This window comes from Lepidochelys kempii, chromosome 3 (genome assembly GCF_965140265.1).
Source record: "Lepidochelys kempii isolate rLepKem1 chromosome 3, rLepKem1.hap2, whole genome shotgun sequence".
Lineage (NCBI taxonomy): Eukaryota > Metazoa > Chordata > Testudines > Cheloniidae > Lepidochelys > Lepidochelys kempii.
Window position 1 is genome coordinate 161,500,892 of NC_133258.1, and position 16,564 is coordinate 161,517,455.

The window sequence follows — 16,564 nt, forward strand, 5'->3', positions numbered from 1 at the left end:
CAAACTGAATGAGATCTTGTAATACAACACAGCAGCAGAAAAAGGCAATGTAGTTCTCCAGTGCATTTGCAGGAGCATTACATCCCAAACCAAGAGGACAACAGTTCTGATCTGACATTGGTGGAATTGCATCCAAGGTATCACATAATTCGGGGCATATTTTTTTACAAGATGTAGATTTTTTTGGTTACTCTTCTCTGTTTTGAATTTATAGGAATTAAATGGTGAGGAAAGATTAAGTCAAACTAGATGTTTATATCTTAACTAAATGACCTCCTAAACATGCGTCTGAGAAACACACAATACTACCAGTTCAGCATCTGAAAGATGAAACTCCCAAATTGGAAATTAATTATTCAACGCAACTCAAAGGGATATGACTAGGGAATAACATGGATGAAGTTGGGGAAAAAATTATGCTATGAGATTGTGGGGTGGGGGAAAAACCAAACAAAAATACCCAGTGAAGTCTACTCAAGCCAAATAAAGCTAGATTGGGCAAAACACTCACCTAGTTGTACCTTATAGTCCCACAACAACAGTGGGGATGGACAAAATGATAATACATCTTTTCCTACTCTAATGTCTACGATGTAACTGGAACCAAGTCTGTTACTTCTAATGTGGTAGTTTAGAAATTTAAACACTCAGGAAAACACATGCTTAACGCACGACAGAAAGGTACTCGGATACTATGGTGATGAGCATGATATACACAGCATAGAACAAACTGTACCAAAGCAAAGCCATTTCCATTACAATTCGTGCATGAATTAACCTGAATAGAATGCACAAGCCACCCTCTTCCTTGTTCCCACCCAAGTGGTTGTAGTAAATATGCGGAGGGGACTTAAACAAAACCCCGCAGACGGAGAAAAAATAGCTTTAAGCCATTTCCTAATAAACAACAAATAAATGAACTACAAGTATTTTTATTTCAATTTATTTATAGCACCTGCCCAAAAGCCACCATTTAATGCCAAGCTGTATATTATTTGTAACAACAATATTTATTATTTATCCAGTAAAGAGTTTGGTAGCGGGTTTTATGGGAAACTGCCTCTCTCCCCTGAAATACATGTTACAGCTGTCAGCTGAGATGTTTCAGTTAACAGCCTCCTTAAATAGAAATGAGGCAACTGGTAAGTTGCTCTCCATCAAGGGATCCTCTGATTTGGAATCTGCTGCTCTTAACCTGTCTGCTACAGGTGTTAATCTTCCCTCCCCCACCCGCCCCCAAATGCACACTGCAGAGGGTCAGCTACCGTATATAAATATGGTGAGCAGTTTAGTACTTATTTCTGTTGTGGAGGGTTTTTATTTTTAGTGACTGTAAAGCAGAGGGTCAGAACAGCCTCTTGAGGGTGAAAGAATGAATTCTTTGATTGCTGTAAATGAAATATCACCTTCCCATCCCTCAATTCCAGAACAGGTACGTGTAGAAACTCTGTTTTAATTTGTTCGTTGGGAAGGAGTGGTGCCTTTGACTAATCTCGGGTTGGCAGACAGAGCAAATAGCACTTATTGGTTTTAAGTGGCACAATTTATAAACTCTGCATGGGTCTGATGCAAACGGCCAAGACTGGAAGTGGGGGGGGAGCCATCCCTGAAAAGCTAGTTTCCCTGTACAGTTTGCTAGGGACTCCAGTCACTGAACAATTCTTTAAATACATTTAAAAACCTAAGGCTGCAAGACCTATTTTTTTCAAAACTCGACGAATCTCACTTCATCAAAGAACCATCACACACATCCCATACATGTTGAATTTAAAATCTCAATGTGCGCATACCAGGTAGAACAACATTATTTGCTCAGAAACAGCTAATCCAATCATATTAGAAGTGCAGTGAAAAGTCTTGTGTAAATAGGAACCCCAAACCTATCCACCATCACTGCCAAAACTAGCTGTTTAACTGGGATTCTTTGTTGCTCAGAAATTCTGATTGTTCGGTAATCAGTTGTATCATTTTTTGTTACGTGTTTGCAGAAGCATCAGTGGTTCATTTCCATTAACTGAGCTAACAGCAACAGAATGAAACGTTTGGGTCATTATCACATATTAAACCCTGCAGCGATCTTGAATTTTACCTGCATTTATTGTCCTTTGTTAGGACCTTAGCCATGTATATCTTTTAGTAATCACAAGACAATACAAACTGCAAGAACCTTTGTGAGAATTGTTGCGGTCGCTGAACTTTTGCAGGAAAAATAAACGGTACTTTTACATATATATGGCACACTATCTTTTGTAAGCCAGTATGCCATCATGAATTTGGCTACAGGAGGCTCTGCTTGCTGTGATATTTCTAAAAAACAAAAAGGTTGCTCAAGAAATATCTTGGAAAAAAAATCTCTGTGCATTACCTTTCACAGTAAAATTGCTTTGTGTAGAAACATGGGAAGTTAGTGACTGTTTCTGAAAGGGAAACCACATAAATGTAAATATTTACATTGCATTTTATAATATTCAAGATAAAGTTGTTTAATTTCTCCACTGCTGAAAGCCTTGTCCATAAAGACAGATGTTCCTTGCAATACATTAAACCATCCTTTACACAAAGCCACTGATTCAATATTCTCTTTTTTTTTTGCAAAACGTTTAGCTGCCGCAGAAGTCTGTAGCCTCAAATGATAACACATACAACAAAAAAGTAGTGTATTTTTAAATTTTTAAACTTGTTTTTCTTCCCTTATGTACAGAACACTTATAACTAATGTGCATGGTTTTTTGGTTTTTTTTTTGGGTCTTCAATGACTTACTCATAAGTTTAAATTTATGGACATGCTTAAGTACCTTGCTGAATTAGGCCCATGAGATTAACTGTTTTAAAAGGCAGATTTAAAAGTTTCTTCTTGCTTCAAGAGGACTTTTACATGACCTATTCTTGACCAGCCGTGCTATTGTTTTTTGTTTTCATAGAGAGGTGGTATGCTACTGCATAACCAAGGCTGCAACTGAGTTCCCATTATTATAAGCTTTATGTTAGCCACACACTAAAATCCACAAAAAAATGTTAGCCTCAAAGTTGGCTGGTTAGGGGCAAAGGTAGAGTTTTTCTACCAAATAAAGTCAACTGGGCAGAGATCCTGAATTACAACACCCTAAATTAGAGGGGTTCAGAATTCAAAATATATTTCATTTTAATTTGAGCTACTTTCTAGCCAAGAAAAAAAAAATCAAAAACCACCTCCCCCTCTCCACATGGGGAGCAAGTAGAGAAATGGAGGTTGCTCACCTGTAACTGGAAATTTTTTGAGCTATGTGGTCCTTATCTGTATTCCACATGTGGGTAAACATGTGCACCATGTGCCTGAAATGGGAGATTTTAGCAAGTAGTGTCCCTTGGTCCACAAACCATGCTATTTTTCCTCCTCGTGCTCCAGAACCAAGGGTACAAAAGGTGGTGCAGAGGTACACCTCTTCAGTTCCTCTTCTTACCGTGAATCAAATAAGATCTGAAGCAGTGGGGAAGGAGAGTGGAATATAGACAGGGACCCACACATCTCAAAGAACTTCCACTTACAGCTGAGTAACCTTCATTTGCCTTCAAGTGCTGGTTCCTGTATGTATTCTCCACATATGGGTGATGGGTAAGCAGTATTCAAACAGGAAGGAGTTGTGAAGATGCAGTTGGTATGAATGTCTGTGATACAGCTGTCCCCAAAGCTGCATTTGCAGAAGAGACCTGGACTAGGGCATAATGCTTCGTGATGGTGTGGATGGCTACCTGACAAAGTCCAGTATAGGTACTTTTCAAAGAGATGGTGTTGAGTTTGCCTGTGTTCTCGCAGAGTGGGTCCTCACCCTATCTGGGGGAGGAATACATGCCAAGTGATAACAGAGAATGATGCATCCAGAGATCCCCTTAGAGACTCTCTGGGCAGATAACGCTTGTTCACACAATCGCTCTGTTATAGCGAGAAACAGTCTCAGTTATTTCTTAATGGGATTCGTTCTTTGCAGATAAAAGGCCTGGGCCTGTCTGATGTCAAAGAAGTGCAATCTCTTTTGTTTGCTGGAAGCATAATGTTTTGGGAAGAATACGTGTAAGTGAATACGTTCGTTCAAGTAAAACTCTGAAATTACCTTGGGGGTGAATTCTGGGTAGACATAAAGGGAAACTTTTTCCTCTGTGAAATACATAGGCGCTGACTCTGTGGGCTGGAGCACTCACGGGAAAAATTAGTGGGTGCTCTGCACCCACCGGCAGCCAAGCTCCCATCCAAATACCAGGGCATGAGATGAAGGCGGCCTGGGTTGGGACGTCTGATCCTGCCATTCTCCTAAGTTAACAGATTTGGAGAGAGATGGATACTGATGGGATGACATTCACAGGAAATCCAAAAACCAAAACGGTCTTGGCCACTTGGATGCAATGAGGATGACCCTAGCCCTGTCGTGGCATATTTTCTGCAGAGGTAGCAGGGGGATCGGCAGGACTGAATGAGTAGAAGGAATGCATTGTGAGCTAGACAGAGTGCTCTTTGTTCTAGTAAGTTTGTATGTTTCCTGGCCCGCCAAGGAGTCAAAATACTCTGTGCACTGTGACGGTCTATGTGGGTTCCTCATTATATGAGGGATGTATACATGATAATGGTCGCATCAGGTGTGGGTGTAAGGAAAGGCACTCTCCCATGCACTTGTTCTGGGTTCATCCCACAAACAAGAGAAGCTGTTACCCTGGCAGAAACTGTTAGCCTTGTATTCCTGTTGTGTCTGTCTGGTGAATAAATAGACCAGAGCCAGGCCTGCAAGCAACAGAGGTGGAGCCTGGAAAATGGTTTTATGTAAGTAAATGAGGCCACGTGGCCCAGCAAGGAAAGACAGACCTTGACTGTGGCCCAAGGTCTGAAGATAACTTGTCTTATCAAGTTGTTCATGGCTTGGAATCTTTCAGTAAGGAGGTAGGCCTTTGCTGCGGTAGTGCCTAGGGCCGCTCCTATAAAGTTTATGGTCTTTGTGGGAGTCCAAGTGGACTTTTCTTTGTTGATGCAGATTCCCAAGGAAGACAGCAGACACAATAGGAACAGGGTTGTTGCCTGGACCGCCTTGCTGGATCTGCCCATCAGGAGCCAGTTGTCCAGATATGAAGAGATGATGTATTTGTTTCATCTCATCCAGGCTGTCACTACTGAGATGACCTCCGTGAGGACCCTAGGCACTGTAGCTAGTCCAAATTGGAGCATTCTGCATTGGTCGTGCTCTTGTCCTACCCAGGAATCTGAGGTACCTTCTGTGGGTGAATGTGCACGTGAAAGTACGCATAGAACCACAGGACTGCAAAGGACCCTTAGAGGACTTCTCGTCCAGTCCCCTGCACTCAAGGCAAGACTAAGTATTATCTAGAACATCCCTGACAGGTGTTTGTCTAACCTGCTCTTAAAAACCTCCAAAGATGGAGATTCCACAACCTCCCTTGGCAATTTATTCCAGTGCTTAACTACCCTGACAGTTAGGAATTTTTTCTGAATGTCCAATCTCAACTGCCCTTGCTGCAATTTAAGCCCACTGCTTCTTGTCCTATCCTCAGAGGTTAAAGAGAACAATTTTTCTTTCATGTAGAGAGATGTAAACCATGTGCCCTCCTCCAAAGAAAGCATTATTGATGCCAATCTGACCATGAGAAATTTTGATTTTCAAACAAAGAGAACTGAAATTTACTCAATTTATTGAACTCATTTCAATGACAGTGCACACAACCAAAGATTAACTGATGAATTTTTAAAAAGGTTATTAAGATTTTTAAATAGGAGTGCTAGAACACATCAGTTTTAACAGGACTGTCAGAAAATCGCTGGAGATCTAGGCTTTATTTAAAAAAAAAAAAAAAAAGTTAGTTTACCAACCACACTGTATGTGGAAAGATAGCTCAAACCAGAAACTGCTTCCTCTAGAGGGAGTAAAGGGTGTAAGTAGAAAAAGGGGAATTTTTTCACCAAAACTGTAGTTGATTTACACACAGCTGTATGATTAAGTGACATTAAGAAGTGATGTTCACTACAACTAGAAAGTCCTTCTGAACACTTATGGTCAACTCTAGCTTGAGAACGGAAAGCAGAAAATTAACATTAATTTACTGGATTTACCTATTCAACAGAAAAATTCCTCCCTGCTCTGCCAAATCCTCTGCTAGCTCCTCCCCCATCCCACTCCCATCCCTACCCCCGACCTTTCGAGATATTCAAGGCAGAGCTTGTCTTCTGGTTTTGGAAGTTCCCAGCCCATTTTGGACACTACCCAAACTTCAGATTAAGATCATGAAATTATAGCACCTGTGTGAAGAGACCAAATGATAGTGAGGTGACAGCACACCACATTTAGTCTCAGCAACATGAATGCATGGAACAGACTAAATCAACAGTCTGTGGGGTACATTTCTATACTGCACCCAGAAGAGAGCAAACGTAGGGCTAGCTCCTCTATGATGCTGAGTTAAGATAGTTCAGCTACCTTTACAGAGAGCTTCCTGACTTTTAAATTGTGGTACTTTTACTGACTGCTATGTCCCTGGAAGTTATACACCCTTACGTTACCAATATGTACTCAACCTTACAGTTTTTTGTCTGGGACAGCAGAAAAAGATGGCACACAGTGTCCACCCTATTGGGGTAATGTTCCAATATATGCATGGTCACTATAGCCTTCCCATTTCTTTTGATAAATTATGGTATGATCCAGCTAATGCTACTATGAGGACTATTAATGCAAGAAAATAAAAACAGCAAAACAAAGCATCCTGTAGATAATTTTATAGAATATACTGCAGTAACAATTGTGCCTTTAATTTATGGTCATTATTCAAGTATGTCTTTAGGGGGTTAGGAATGTAAATAGCTCTGGTACAGTCACTTTTTACAAATCAACTAGTTTAAAAATATGAACTTTAATGTATACAATTGTCCTTTAGAAAATATACTGTTTGCTGAGGATACCATTGCCTTACTGCATTGCTAGGAAATAAAATCTCTAATGCCAACATGTTTTACAATTCAACAAGATTGCTATCACACAGTTGGATACTCCTGGTTTAAAGTTCAACAAACCTGATGTACTGCACCAGCTTCTTACCCAGAAATGGCACCTAACTTTGAAGCCTCCTCTGGATATATCAAGTACTTCTAAAATTTGAAAAATATCGCCCCTTTGTTTTCTTGAGGTTGCTTACATGTACAACTCAATTGTAACTTTATTGTATTATATTCCATGCATGGAATCTCAGGCACTAAACATTGCAGCTTTTGTAATGTGAAAAAGTAACTTTATTAAAAAACTACTCAACAGTAAGTGTCTGCACTAGGACACGCAGTACGAAGTCACAGCACAGGAAATTGCACTTGCTACACAAAATGATCAGAAGTGACAACTTCTGCATTGATGTATATTATTATAAGTGTGTAATTATGATTAACATTTTCAGTGGTAACTCTAGTCTTAGTTCTATATAACTCTGAAAGACAAACTCAGTACACATCAGCACAAACTTTAAAATGCGTTAATTCAAAATAAATTGAGGTCTGCACATTAGCAGTGAACTGCTTTCATAACAGGAAATTTTAAATCTGTGCATCTTTAGTTTTTATTTTAAAAATTTGTATGGTACTTCACATGCCAGAATGATCAAGGATAACTCACTGAAAAACATGAACTTTCACGATATTGAAAATGAGTTTGCAAACATCAAATCCTGTTCTTAAAAAGCTTTACAATCAACTCATCCCAAATTTGCCACTGACTTACACCAACTCAACTCCAGTGACTTCAGCAGTGTTGTGCACGACAGCAGTGCATCTGGCCCAGCAAGCATTTCAAAAGAATATTCAACATATACCAACTCCGTACCTTCCAAAACATGAGCCCAGGAAGTTCCACTATCAAACCAGATATCCAGGACATCCTGTCCCTGTACATAATCCAGTACATCATGGCTACCGACCTAATAAAGTAACAGTTAAATAGCGTTAATAAGAGTAAATAGAAAATCCTGTACCTTTAACTGGAAGAAGGTGAGTGTCCCCAAAGTAGAAATAACCACAGCAGAATTTGGTTTTGGTCCACCAGTTTTGCAGAAGATGTCAGGAAGCATGCACACTTTGCAAGTAGTTATTTACAAAATTAGATATGATAGTTACTTTTCAGAAGACTAATGATCCTAACTCCCCCCCCCAAAAGTCAGAAGCCAACATGAACTGCATACTGGACACATACTTTATATGTGCACAGTGGCTGAAGAATTCAGCCATGAAAGCAATACAAACAGTAGCAAGTACTAAATACAAACATCAGAAAAACTAGACCTATCCAACAGAAACATTTTGAGCCCAACTGTGCATTAACTGTGCCCTCAGTTACCTGCTGAGAGTGCCCAGTAGAAATGCATCCTAAATTTCTGGCACCAATCTGACGTACAACACTGAGATATAGCACAGTACAATACACAACCTGGATGTGTTCTCATTTGACATAAAAAAATCTTAAGGATCACAGAAATATCTGAGGGTTTAATATTGCTGCCCATCACTGTAGCCCTCAAGTGCCTTCAATATGAAATTAATAGCATTAGCTATATTGCACTTTCGGTGTTATGAGAGATCTAGGTTGTCCCCCTCTCCCTCCCCGCCACACACCAATTTCCACCCCCTACATTTACAATCAGACAGTTACCTTTGCTGCAACCTTTCTTGGGAGAAGCTGCTCAACAGGAAGAGTCCACCATGCATCACTTCCTTGCTGCTCCACTATTTGAATAATATTCTCTATGATTTCGCTGTGTAAGAAGGAAACAAATTAGCACAGTTCAATCAAGGAGCTACTTTACATTCCTTAAAGTACCTGAGACCCAAAGTAATGATGTGTATTGAGATACAAACCAAACCAACTAAAGCAGCAGTTTTCAAGCCTGGGCCATGAACCACCAGTAACTGCAGGGCCTTTTCAAGTGATACACATGATGCAGTATTTTGAGAAATGTGCAGTGAAGGATTGGTGGGCTGGGAAGCGAGGTGGGTCCATGAGTGAGGTTCTCTTTCTTATGAGGTCGCCTGAAGGATGTATGTGATAGAGAACCTCTGCACGAAAAATGTGTTGTATTCTACCTTTATAGATTCTTGAAGAATTATGAACTGCAGACTCACTGAGATTGTGGTTAGTGCATCAGATCAGGACTATTTGAGCTCTTCCCTCCCCCACTCCTTCCCACTATGCTATTGCATTAATCTTGATTTTTTTCCCTACTGAATTAGCTGATCTCACTTTGAATAATAATTCGTTTACAAAGAGGAATGTTCTAAAAAGGAAAAATCTTTTACACTCATATTGTTTTAAATAATCCAACATCTTTTGCTCACAGGCTAGGAATTAAAAAGACCCCATCCTTCCCCCACACAATCCTGTTTTGTATCTAATTTCTAAAACAACACTAACATGTACAATTTATTTTAATAAACCACAAAGTCATTTCAGCCTATGGAATGATTTCACACATACAGCAGCAATGTCATGCTTCTGCTGGCATTTTAATAAAGATTTTCTTCTTCTATTTTTTGCCTACCAAATCAAGTTTAACGCTTTCTGTGAAATTCTACTGAAGTTAATGGGAGTTTTGTAGTTGACATCAGTGGAGCCAGATTTTCAAGCTTCACATTTTTCCTGCAACAAGTCAGGTAATCTCTAGCAGCCTGAGCACACAACTAAATGGGAGCCTGGAACTCCCAAGTTCTACTGCCAATTTCCCCACTGACTTTTTGTGGCCCTGGGAGAGTCACTTTACCTCTTTGTTTCATTTTCTTAATTTTCTACACACTTTGGCCTTGTCCACGCTAGGTTTTTTTCCTAAAACTGTCCACAGTTAGCAACTGTGAGTACTTGTGTGTAGCCAAGACACTGGCAAATGCCAGCACTTCAACTTGTGTGTTGTTGTAATGCTGGGTCAGAAAGGGTTAAGCAACTAGCAGGCTAAATGACCCAAATTAAACCTTTAAAGACATATTAGAAAAAGCGTATAAATGGTAATTAGGGCCATCCCTTAAAAATAGCTAACAAAGCCATATTAGATAGACTAGAGCTTTGAAATGTAAACCTGTATTGTTAGAGAACTGGAAGAAGACAGTGATTGTATTGGTCTGTTTACACCTATATCTTGTTAGAGGTTAACAATGTAACCCAACAGTTCCTGTCCGTCACAAATTCTATTGATTCAGAGATCAAAAGGGGATGTTAACATTAAGTTGGGCGTAATTATATCATCTATAGTTCTTATTGAAGTTTGTAGTAAACGGTCTATGAACTCCTTAGTTACCTTCGCTGATGAACGCACCTAATTACCTGTGTATACACAGGAAATAGGAAGTTTTACTTCAAGGCCACTATTCTTCACACAAGGAACACCTGCTGTCAAGAGGCTCCCAATAGCCTGCCAGAAATCTACAAAAGAACTCTAGGGCCCCAATCCTGTATCTCAGATCTGCTTAAGCTTGGTCACAGGAAGCTTGAGTCACAAGACTGAGGTCTCCAGCTCCAGTCTGGATTACACTAATAATTGTCATGGAAGAATCTGAACAAACTCTCTACACGGACTGCCTATTTTGGACTATACCTGATCAACAGATTCTGAAATGAACTTTTTGCAACTCACCCTCTGTACTATGAAACTGACTTAAGAACTTTATTAATATCTGTATGTATACTGATCTTTTAACCAATACTCACTCTCTTTTCTTTTTTAATAAATCTTAGTTTAGTTAATAAGAATTGGCTGTAAGCGTTTATTTGGGTAAAATCTGAAATATTCATTGTCCTGGTGGATAATGTGTCTGATCCTTTATGATTGGTAGAACTTTATATATGATGAACAAGACTTTCAGTAATCCTCATCATCTTTGACTTGGCTGTCTGGGTGGCAGCCCAAGGCTGGGTTGCTTTAAGGAAACTGTGGTTTTGGCTTCGGGGTAACCAGTAAGGTATTATAAAAGCTGTTTTGTTGCTGGCTTGGTGAATCTAATTATTAGAATAACCACCAGTTTTGCGGATTGTCTGCACCATTCTTTGCAGCTTGCCCTGATTGTGCAATCTCAGTGTGGCCCCTCCAGGCAACAACAGTCACAGTTGTGAAGACCTCTGAGCCCAGTTTAACACACCAGCAGCTGCCTGGCGCCCTTTCTAAGTTAGTGGAGCTGGTCAAGTTACAACAGTAAGAAATTTTAGGAAACTAATCCATGTGAAAATGCATCCCAAGAAGGGTACATTGTGAAGATATTTTGTAAGACGACTTAAGATAAAATGCTCTAAATACTTGCCAATTATTACCACCACCCATAACACTGGAGGAAATGGCATTTCTTGCACTGACTTGAAGTTCAGTGAGAAGCAATGTGAGGAACCCTGCTATATACCCAGAGGGCAATGCACCACAGATCAATCAATCAATACAGCACAGTGCCTGCATGGACACAAGACCATTCCAAACATCAGAAGTTTTGGTCTAGAACAGAAGTAGACAACTAGTCAATATTGGACTGGATTCTTCTACGTTAGGAAAGGTAGGTCTCCTCTGTGCATTCCCTCCTCTCCTCCCCTCCTCCCCCCCCCCGCACACACACAAATTCCTGTTCTCCAAAAAACCAAACAAGACCACGTCAAGCTTATTCAGACAATGTCTGAAGAACACTGGTGCTTGGAACTACTTCAACTATGACAAGGAGTCTGTGTGTCCCTCCGTCCAATTCTAGGGCTAATGACACAGCAGATAGTTTTCAGAGTAGCGGCCGTGTTATTCTGTATCTGCAAAAAGAAAAGGAGTACTTGTGGCACCTTAGAGACTAACAAATTTATTTGAGCATAAGCTTTCGTGAGCTACAGCTCACTTCATTGGATGCATGCAGTGGAAAATACAGTGGGGCAATTTTATACACACAGAGAACATGAAACAATGAGTGTTACCATATACACTGTAACAAGAGTGATCAGGTAAGGTGAGCTATTACCAGCAGGAGAGGGGGAGGGGGAAAAAACAAAACACTTTTTGTAGTGATGATCAAGGTGGGCCATTTCCAGCAGTTGACAAGAACGTGTGAGGAACAGTGTGTGTGTGTGTGGGGGGGGTAGAGGTGGGGGGTGGGAAATAAACATGGGGAAATAGTTTTACTTTGTGTAATGACACATCCACTCCCAGTCTTTATTCAAGACTAAGTTTATTGCGTCCAGTTTGCAAATTAATTCCAATTCAGCAGTCTCTCGTTGGAGTCTGTATATAGAAAAAGCACCCAAAACCAGGACTGCCCCTACAAAATTGGGACATCTGGTCACCCTACAGTACATCTTGCAGCCACCTCAACACATTATAGCTCAGCTGAACAAAAGACAGTATAAGCCACAGTAAAAAGGAAATATTCTTGGAAGGGCTTAGTGTGTTTCCCCTCCAGTTAGAGAACCTGTGGTTACATGGGTCCTCTCGCTAGTACTTTTGTGGCAGTATCTCTCATTAGGCCTCTCTCCTTAGGGAAGCTTAGCAACACACTTTGAATGCTAGATTTACTTAAATAGGTCTAAGGAATACAGAAAATCTCTAAGACTGTTAGTCTCTTATGCGGAAAAGACTAAAGCTCAGGCAATCACATCCCAATACCTTTTTAAGTGAGTCAGACTCTATTAAAGACTGTTATAAACAGTTCCTGTTCCAGAAGGGCTTAAAGCACACACTGTTAGAGTGAAGACTGCTTTTACAGCCTGCCTTCGAAGCATTTGCATAATAGAAAACTGTAGAGCTGCCACTTGGACCTTGATTCATACTTCCCAAAACATTCCTCAAATCTGGCAACTAAATCAGACGCACAATTTGGCAGCGGAGCATTACAATTACTTAAGTAGGCCTCCTTGTCCCACTGACCAGAGGCAGGAATGCTGCTCCCAAGAGTGAGAATGTGAAGAAGTCACTTAAAAAAAGAAATGAAGGTTACTCACTTGTAACCAGAGTTCTTCAGAATGACCTCTGCCCTTCCTGCTCATCTTTCCCTCTTCCTCAGAGTTACAAATTTGAACCCAAAGAGGCAGTGGAAAGAACTAAGGTGCTTGGTGTGCCATGTCTCCTCTCATAGCTGAGGAGATGGGACAGTGTGGGTGTGGCAACCAGAAGGTTCCATGAATCCAAGCTACACCACCAGTGCCTCTCAAGAGCATGAATGTGCAGAGGCCCTCATGAAGATCTTTGATTACAGGCGAGTCATCTTCATTTACTTAAAAAAGGATATTTCAAGAGCTCTGCTCTGATGAAATCTAAATTTCTGCTGATTATGGGCCCAAGCCCTGTACACGAAGTCATTGGCAAAACTGCTATTGCTTTTTAAACAGGAGTTGTATCTTCGTAGCAATGGCTTACGACACTCAAGAATTTGACATGTTATGGTCTCTCTGTATGTAAAACATGGCAAATCAAAAATTCAAACCAAAACTGAACTACTAGCATTCAAGGTGGCCTCCCTCAGATTTCTGGGATGTGCATAAATCCGAAGAAAATAACTCAGTTTTGACCTTGCTAATGTCCCTACAGTATACTTATAACAAGGTAAACTCCAGTTCATGTCAAGTGGAATTGTTCTTGAAGTAAATCACAGAATAGAAATACTAATCAGTCTTGACTAATGGCTCTGGCATCAAGTTGGAAAAGTTTCACAGGCTTTGATTAAGGGGTCCTTAGCTGGTATGGATAAATAATAACCCCAAAGAAGCCAGCCAAATTGTTTCTAGTCTAGAGAATTGATACAGCGTTAGCTAATGGGCCAAACTCATCCCTTATGCAACTCCAACATGGCTAACAGCACTTCAACAGACTAGCATCACGGATAAAATTAGTCCATACATTTTTAAAACATCCATTACAACGTTTAAGTGATCATACTTTTGCAACATTTAGCACACAAATGTAACAACCTTTCCTCAATAAAGAGCAGACTGACGTAGAGTCTTAAGATGTTCTCGCAGTGGAGTTGAAGGTGATTTCTATTATTTGCAATTGGCCTATTTCTGGAACGCATCCTGCATCTCCTGCAAAAGGTTAGCAGCCTCAAACACTTATTCATAGATTCTAAAGCCAGAAGGGACCATTGTGATCTCCTGTATAACAGGCCACAGGACTTCCCCCAAATAATTCCTAAGAGCACAGCTCTTAGAAAAACAGCCATTCTTGATTTAGAAGTTGTCAGTGATGGCGAATCTACCACGACACTTGGTGAATTATTCCAATGGTTAATTGCTCTATTAAAAATGTACACCAGTCTGAATTTGTCTAGCTTCAACTTCCAGCTATTGAATTGTTATGCCTTTCTCTGCTACACAGAAGAGCCTATTAGTAAATATTTGTTCCCTATGTAGATACTTATGGACTGTAATCAAGTCACCCTTGACCTTCTCTTTGTTAAGCTAAACAGATTGAGCTCCTTGCATATATCACTACAAGGCATTTGATCTAATCATTTAATCATTCTCATGGCTCTTCTCTGTATCCTCTCCAATTTATCAACATGCTTCTTGAATTCTGAGCACCAGAACTGAACACGGTATTCTAGCAGTGGTCACACCAGTGCCAGATACAGAGGTAAAATAACCTCTCTACTCCTAGTGGAGATTCTCCTGTTTATGCATCCCAGGATCCCATTAGCTCTTTTGGTCACAGCATCACACTTGGAGATTGTGTTCAGCTGATTATCCACCACAACTCCCAAGTCTTTTTCAGAGTCACTGCTTCCCAAGGCAGAGTTCACCATTCTGTAAGTATAGTTTACATTTTTTGTTCCCAGATGTATACATTTACATTTAGCTGTAATAAAACATATATTGTTTGTTTGGGCCCAGTTTGACAGATTTCTAGCAGAAGCTAGTTCCAGAGCTAGGGACCTATCACAAACACTGCTCTTGGTGATATAGCTTTTGAGCATGTTTACTGAATGCAGAGACTGCAACAGAGCATACACAGTCTCTGAGGTCTTAGATACACAACTCATTCATCTTAGATACACAACTAGCCATGGTGATCCTATTTAGGCCTAACCATAGAAGCCACCTGGATAAGAATTAAGATGTCTGCCTTCTGCATATAAGAAATATGTTACACCCGTACTCAGTATTCTGCACTGGCAACAAATCCAGTCCCCAAGTGAAATTCAAGATGGTTGTCACCATCTATAATATTCTACAAAATCACCAACACTGTTACTTGAATGCCCATAAGCAGAGATGAGCCAGGTAACTCCACAATTTCAAGCTACCTGGAAAAATTCTGTAGGAAGATTGTAAGGACCTTCAATTAAGGGTTCCCTGCCACCTAGCATCATTTTCATGTTCCAGATTCAATCCGATCCAACATGAAGGTCGCAATCTCTGTCATATACTGGGTGAGTAGGGATATTTCTCTGTCCAAGCTTGAAGAAAAGAAGGTGATGTAGAGATAAGTGTCATCAACATATTGACACTGCAGCTAATCTATCCTACAGACTTCATGTGAACACTGAACAAGAGAGCTTGACAACATAGCAGAATGAGCCCTCCAAAGAAGAGTCATTGCACGTGAAAACCCTCCGGCCATTGCTCTAGAAAGAGTGAACATAACCTCGGATCTCTGCTTACTCCTATCAGTCCCTACAGTCAAATCAGCTGCCTCATGAGCAGTGCTGGAAGATTTTCTATAGAACTAGAAATACTGACAGGGAAGTCTGACTGCTGTTCATTGCTCCAAGATCATCCACTAAGATCAATGCTATTTCTGTGCCATGTCCACATTGTATGCCTTGTATAGACTGATGGATTATAATAGTAATTTGTGGAGGGAAAAAACCTGAGTAGTCCATCAAATGAGAGCCACTAAGTAGGTCAAAACTCTACTTTGTCAACAAGCATTGGGTTTTGCAACCCCCAGGAGGGACAAGTTCTATGAAAAATGGCAGATGAATAATAGATCTGTTTAACCCAATCAATAGGAATTAAATAACTGTTACAAAATACTAATGATGCCTTCTTCTAACTAAAAAAATATTAATTCCTAACTTAAGCTTCTCAAAAAAAGGTTTAGAACAGAAAGACTTCTAGTCTGCATCTGATTTTTAAAGCATATAGGAAGTAGTGACTGTACAGAAGAATGACAGAGAATGCTGTATTACACTTGCAGTAAGCTCCCTCCTACCTACCTCTTTTCCGAATGAACAGTGTTTGCTCCAGAATACTTTGCCAGACAGACAGCCTCAACAGAATTAGTGGCAAAAATATTCTCCCAAATTTCTACTTGGTAGCCATAAGTAAAAAGGTAAGAAAATGAGAGGAAAACTCAGACACATATATGGAATGGCAAATTGTGTTATCTGTAATAAAGAATTTTGTTTACTTGTTGTTCCCTGTAGACCTCCAGAAGAAAATGCAACCGTGCAATCAATCTTCCTTGTGTGTGTGTGTGTGAATGGCGTTAGAAAATGAACCTACCACAAAGGTTTCGCCAACCCCACTTCGTAATGGTTTTCTCTACTGTCTCCATGAATACGTCCACTGAGACATCATGGGTTGGACTATGCCTTTATCAAGCTTAA

General features: G+C 40.2%; 1 protein-coding gene across 7 annotated transcripts in view; it reads right to left on the reverse strand.

Moving 5' to 3' along the window:
• Positions 1–16,564, reverse strand: part of IARS2 (isoleucyl-tRNA synthetase 2, mitochondrial) — an 88,535-nt gene that overhangs the window by 51,132 nt on the left and 20,839 nt on the right. For all 7 annotated transcript variants that reach the window (XR_012158230.1, XR_012158229.1, XR_012158228.1 and 4 more), the window contains exons 13-14: positions 8,664–8,766; positions 7,842–7,935 (exon numbers count right to left, since the gene is read on the reverse strand). Coding sequence is in view for 3 of the 7 variants with exons in the window: in XM_073338852.1 (XP_073194953.1) it covers positions 7,842–7,935; positions 8,664–8,766 (197 nt within the window). In the remaining 4 variants the exon portion in view is untranslated. The remainder of the gene's footprint in view (positions 1–7,841; positions 7,936–8,663; positions 8,767–16,564) is intronic.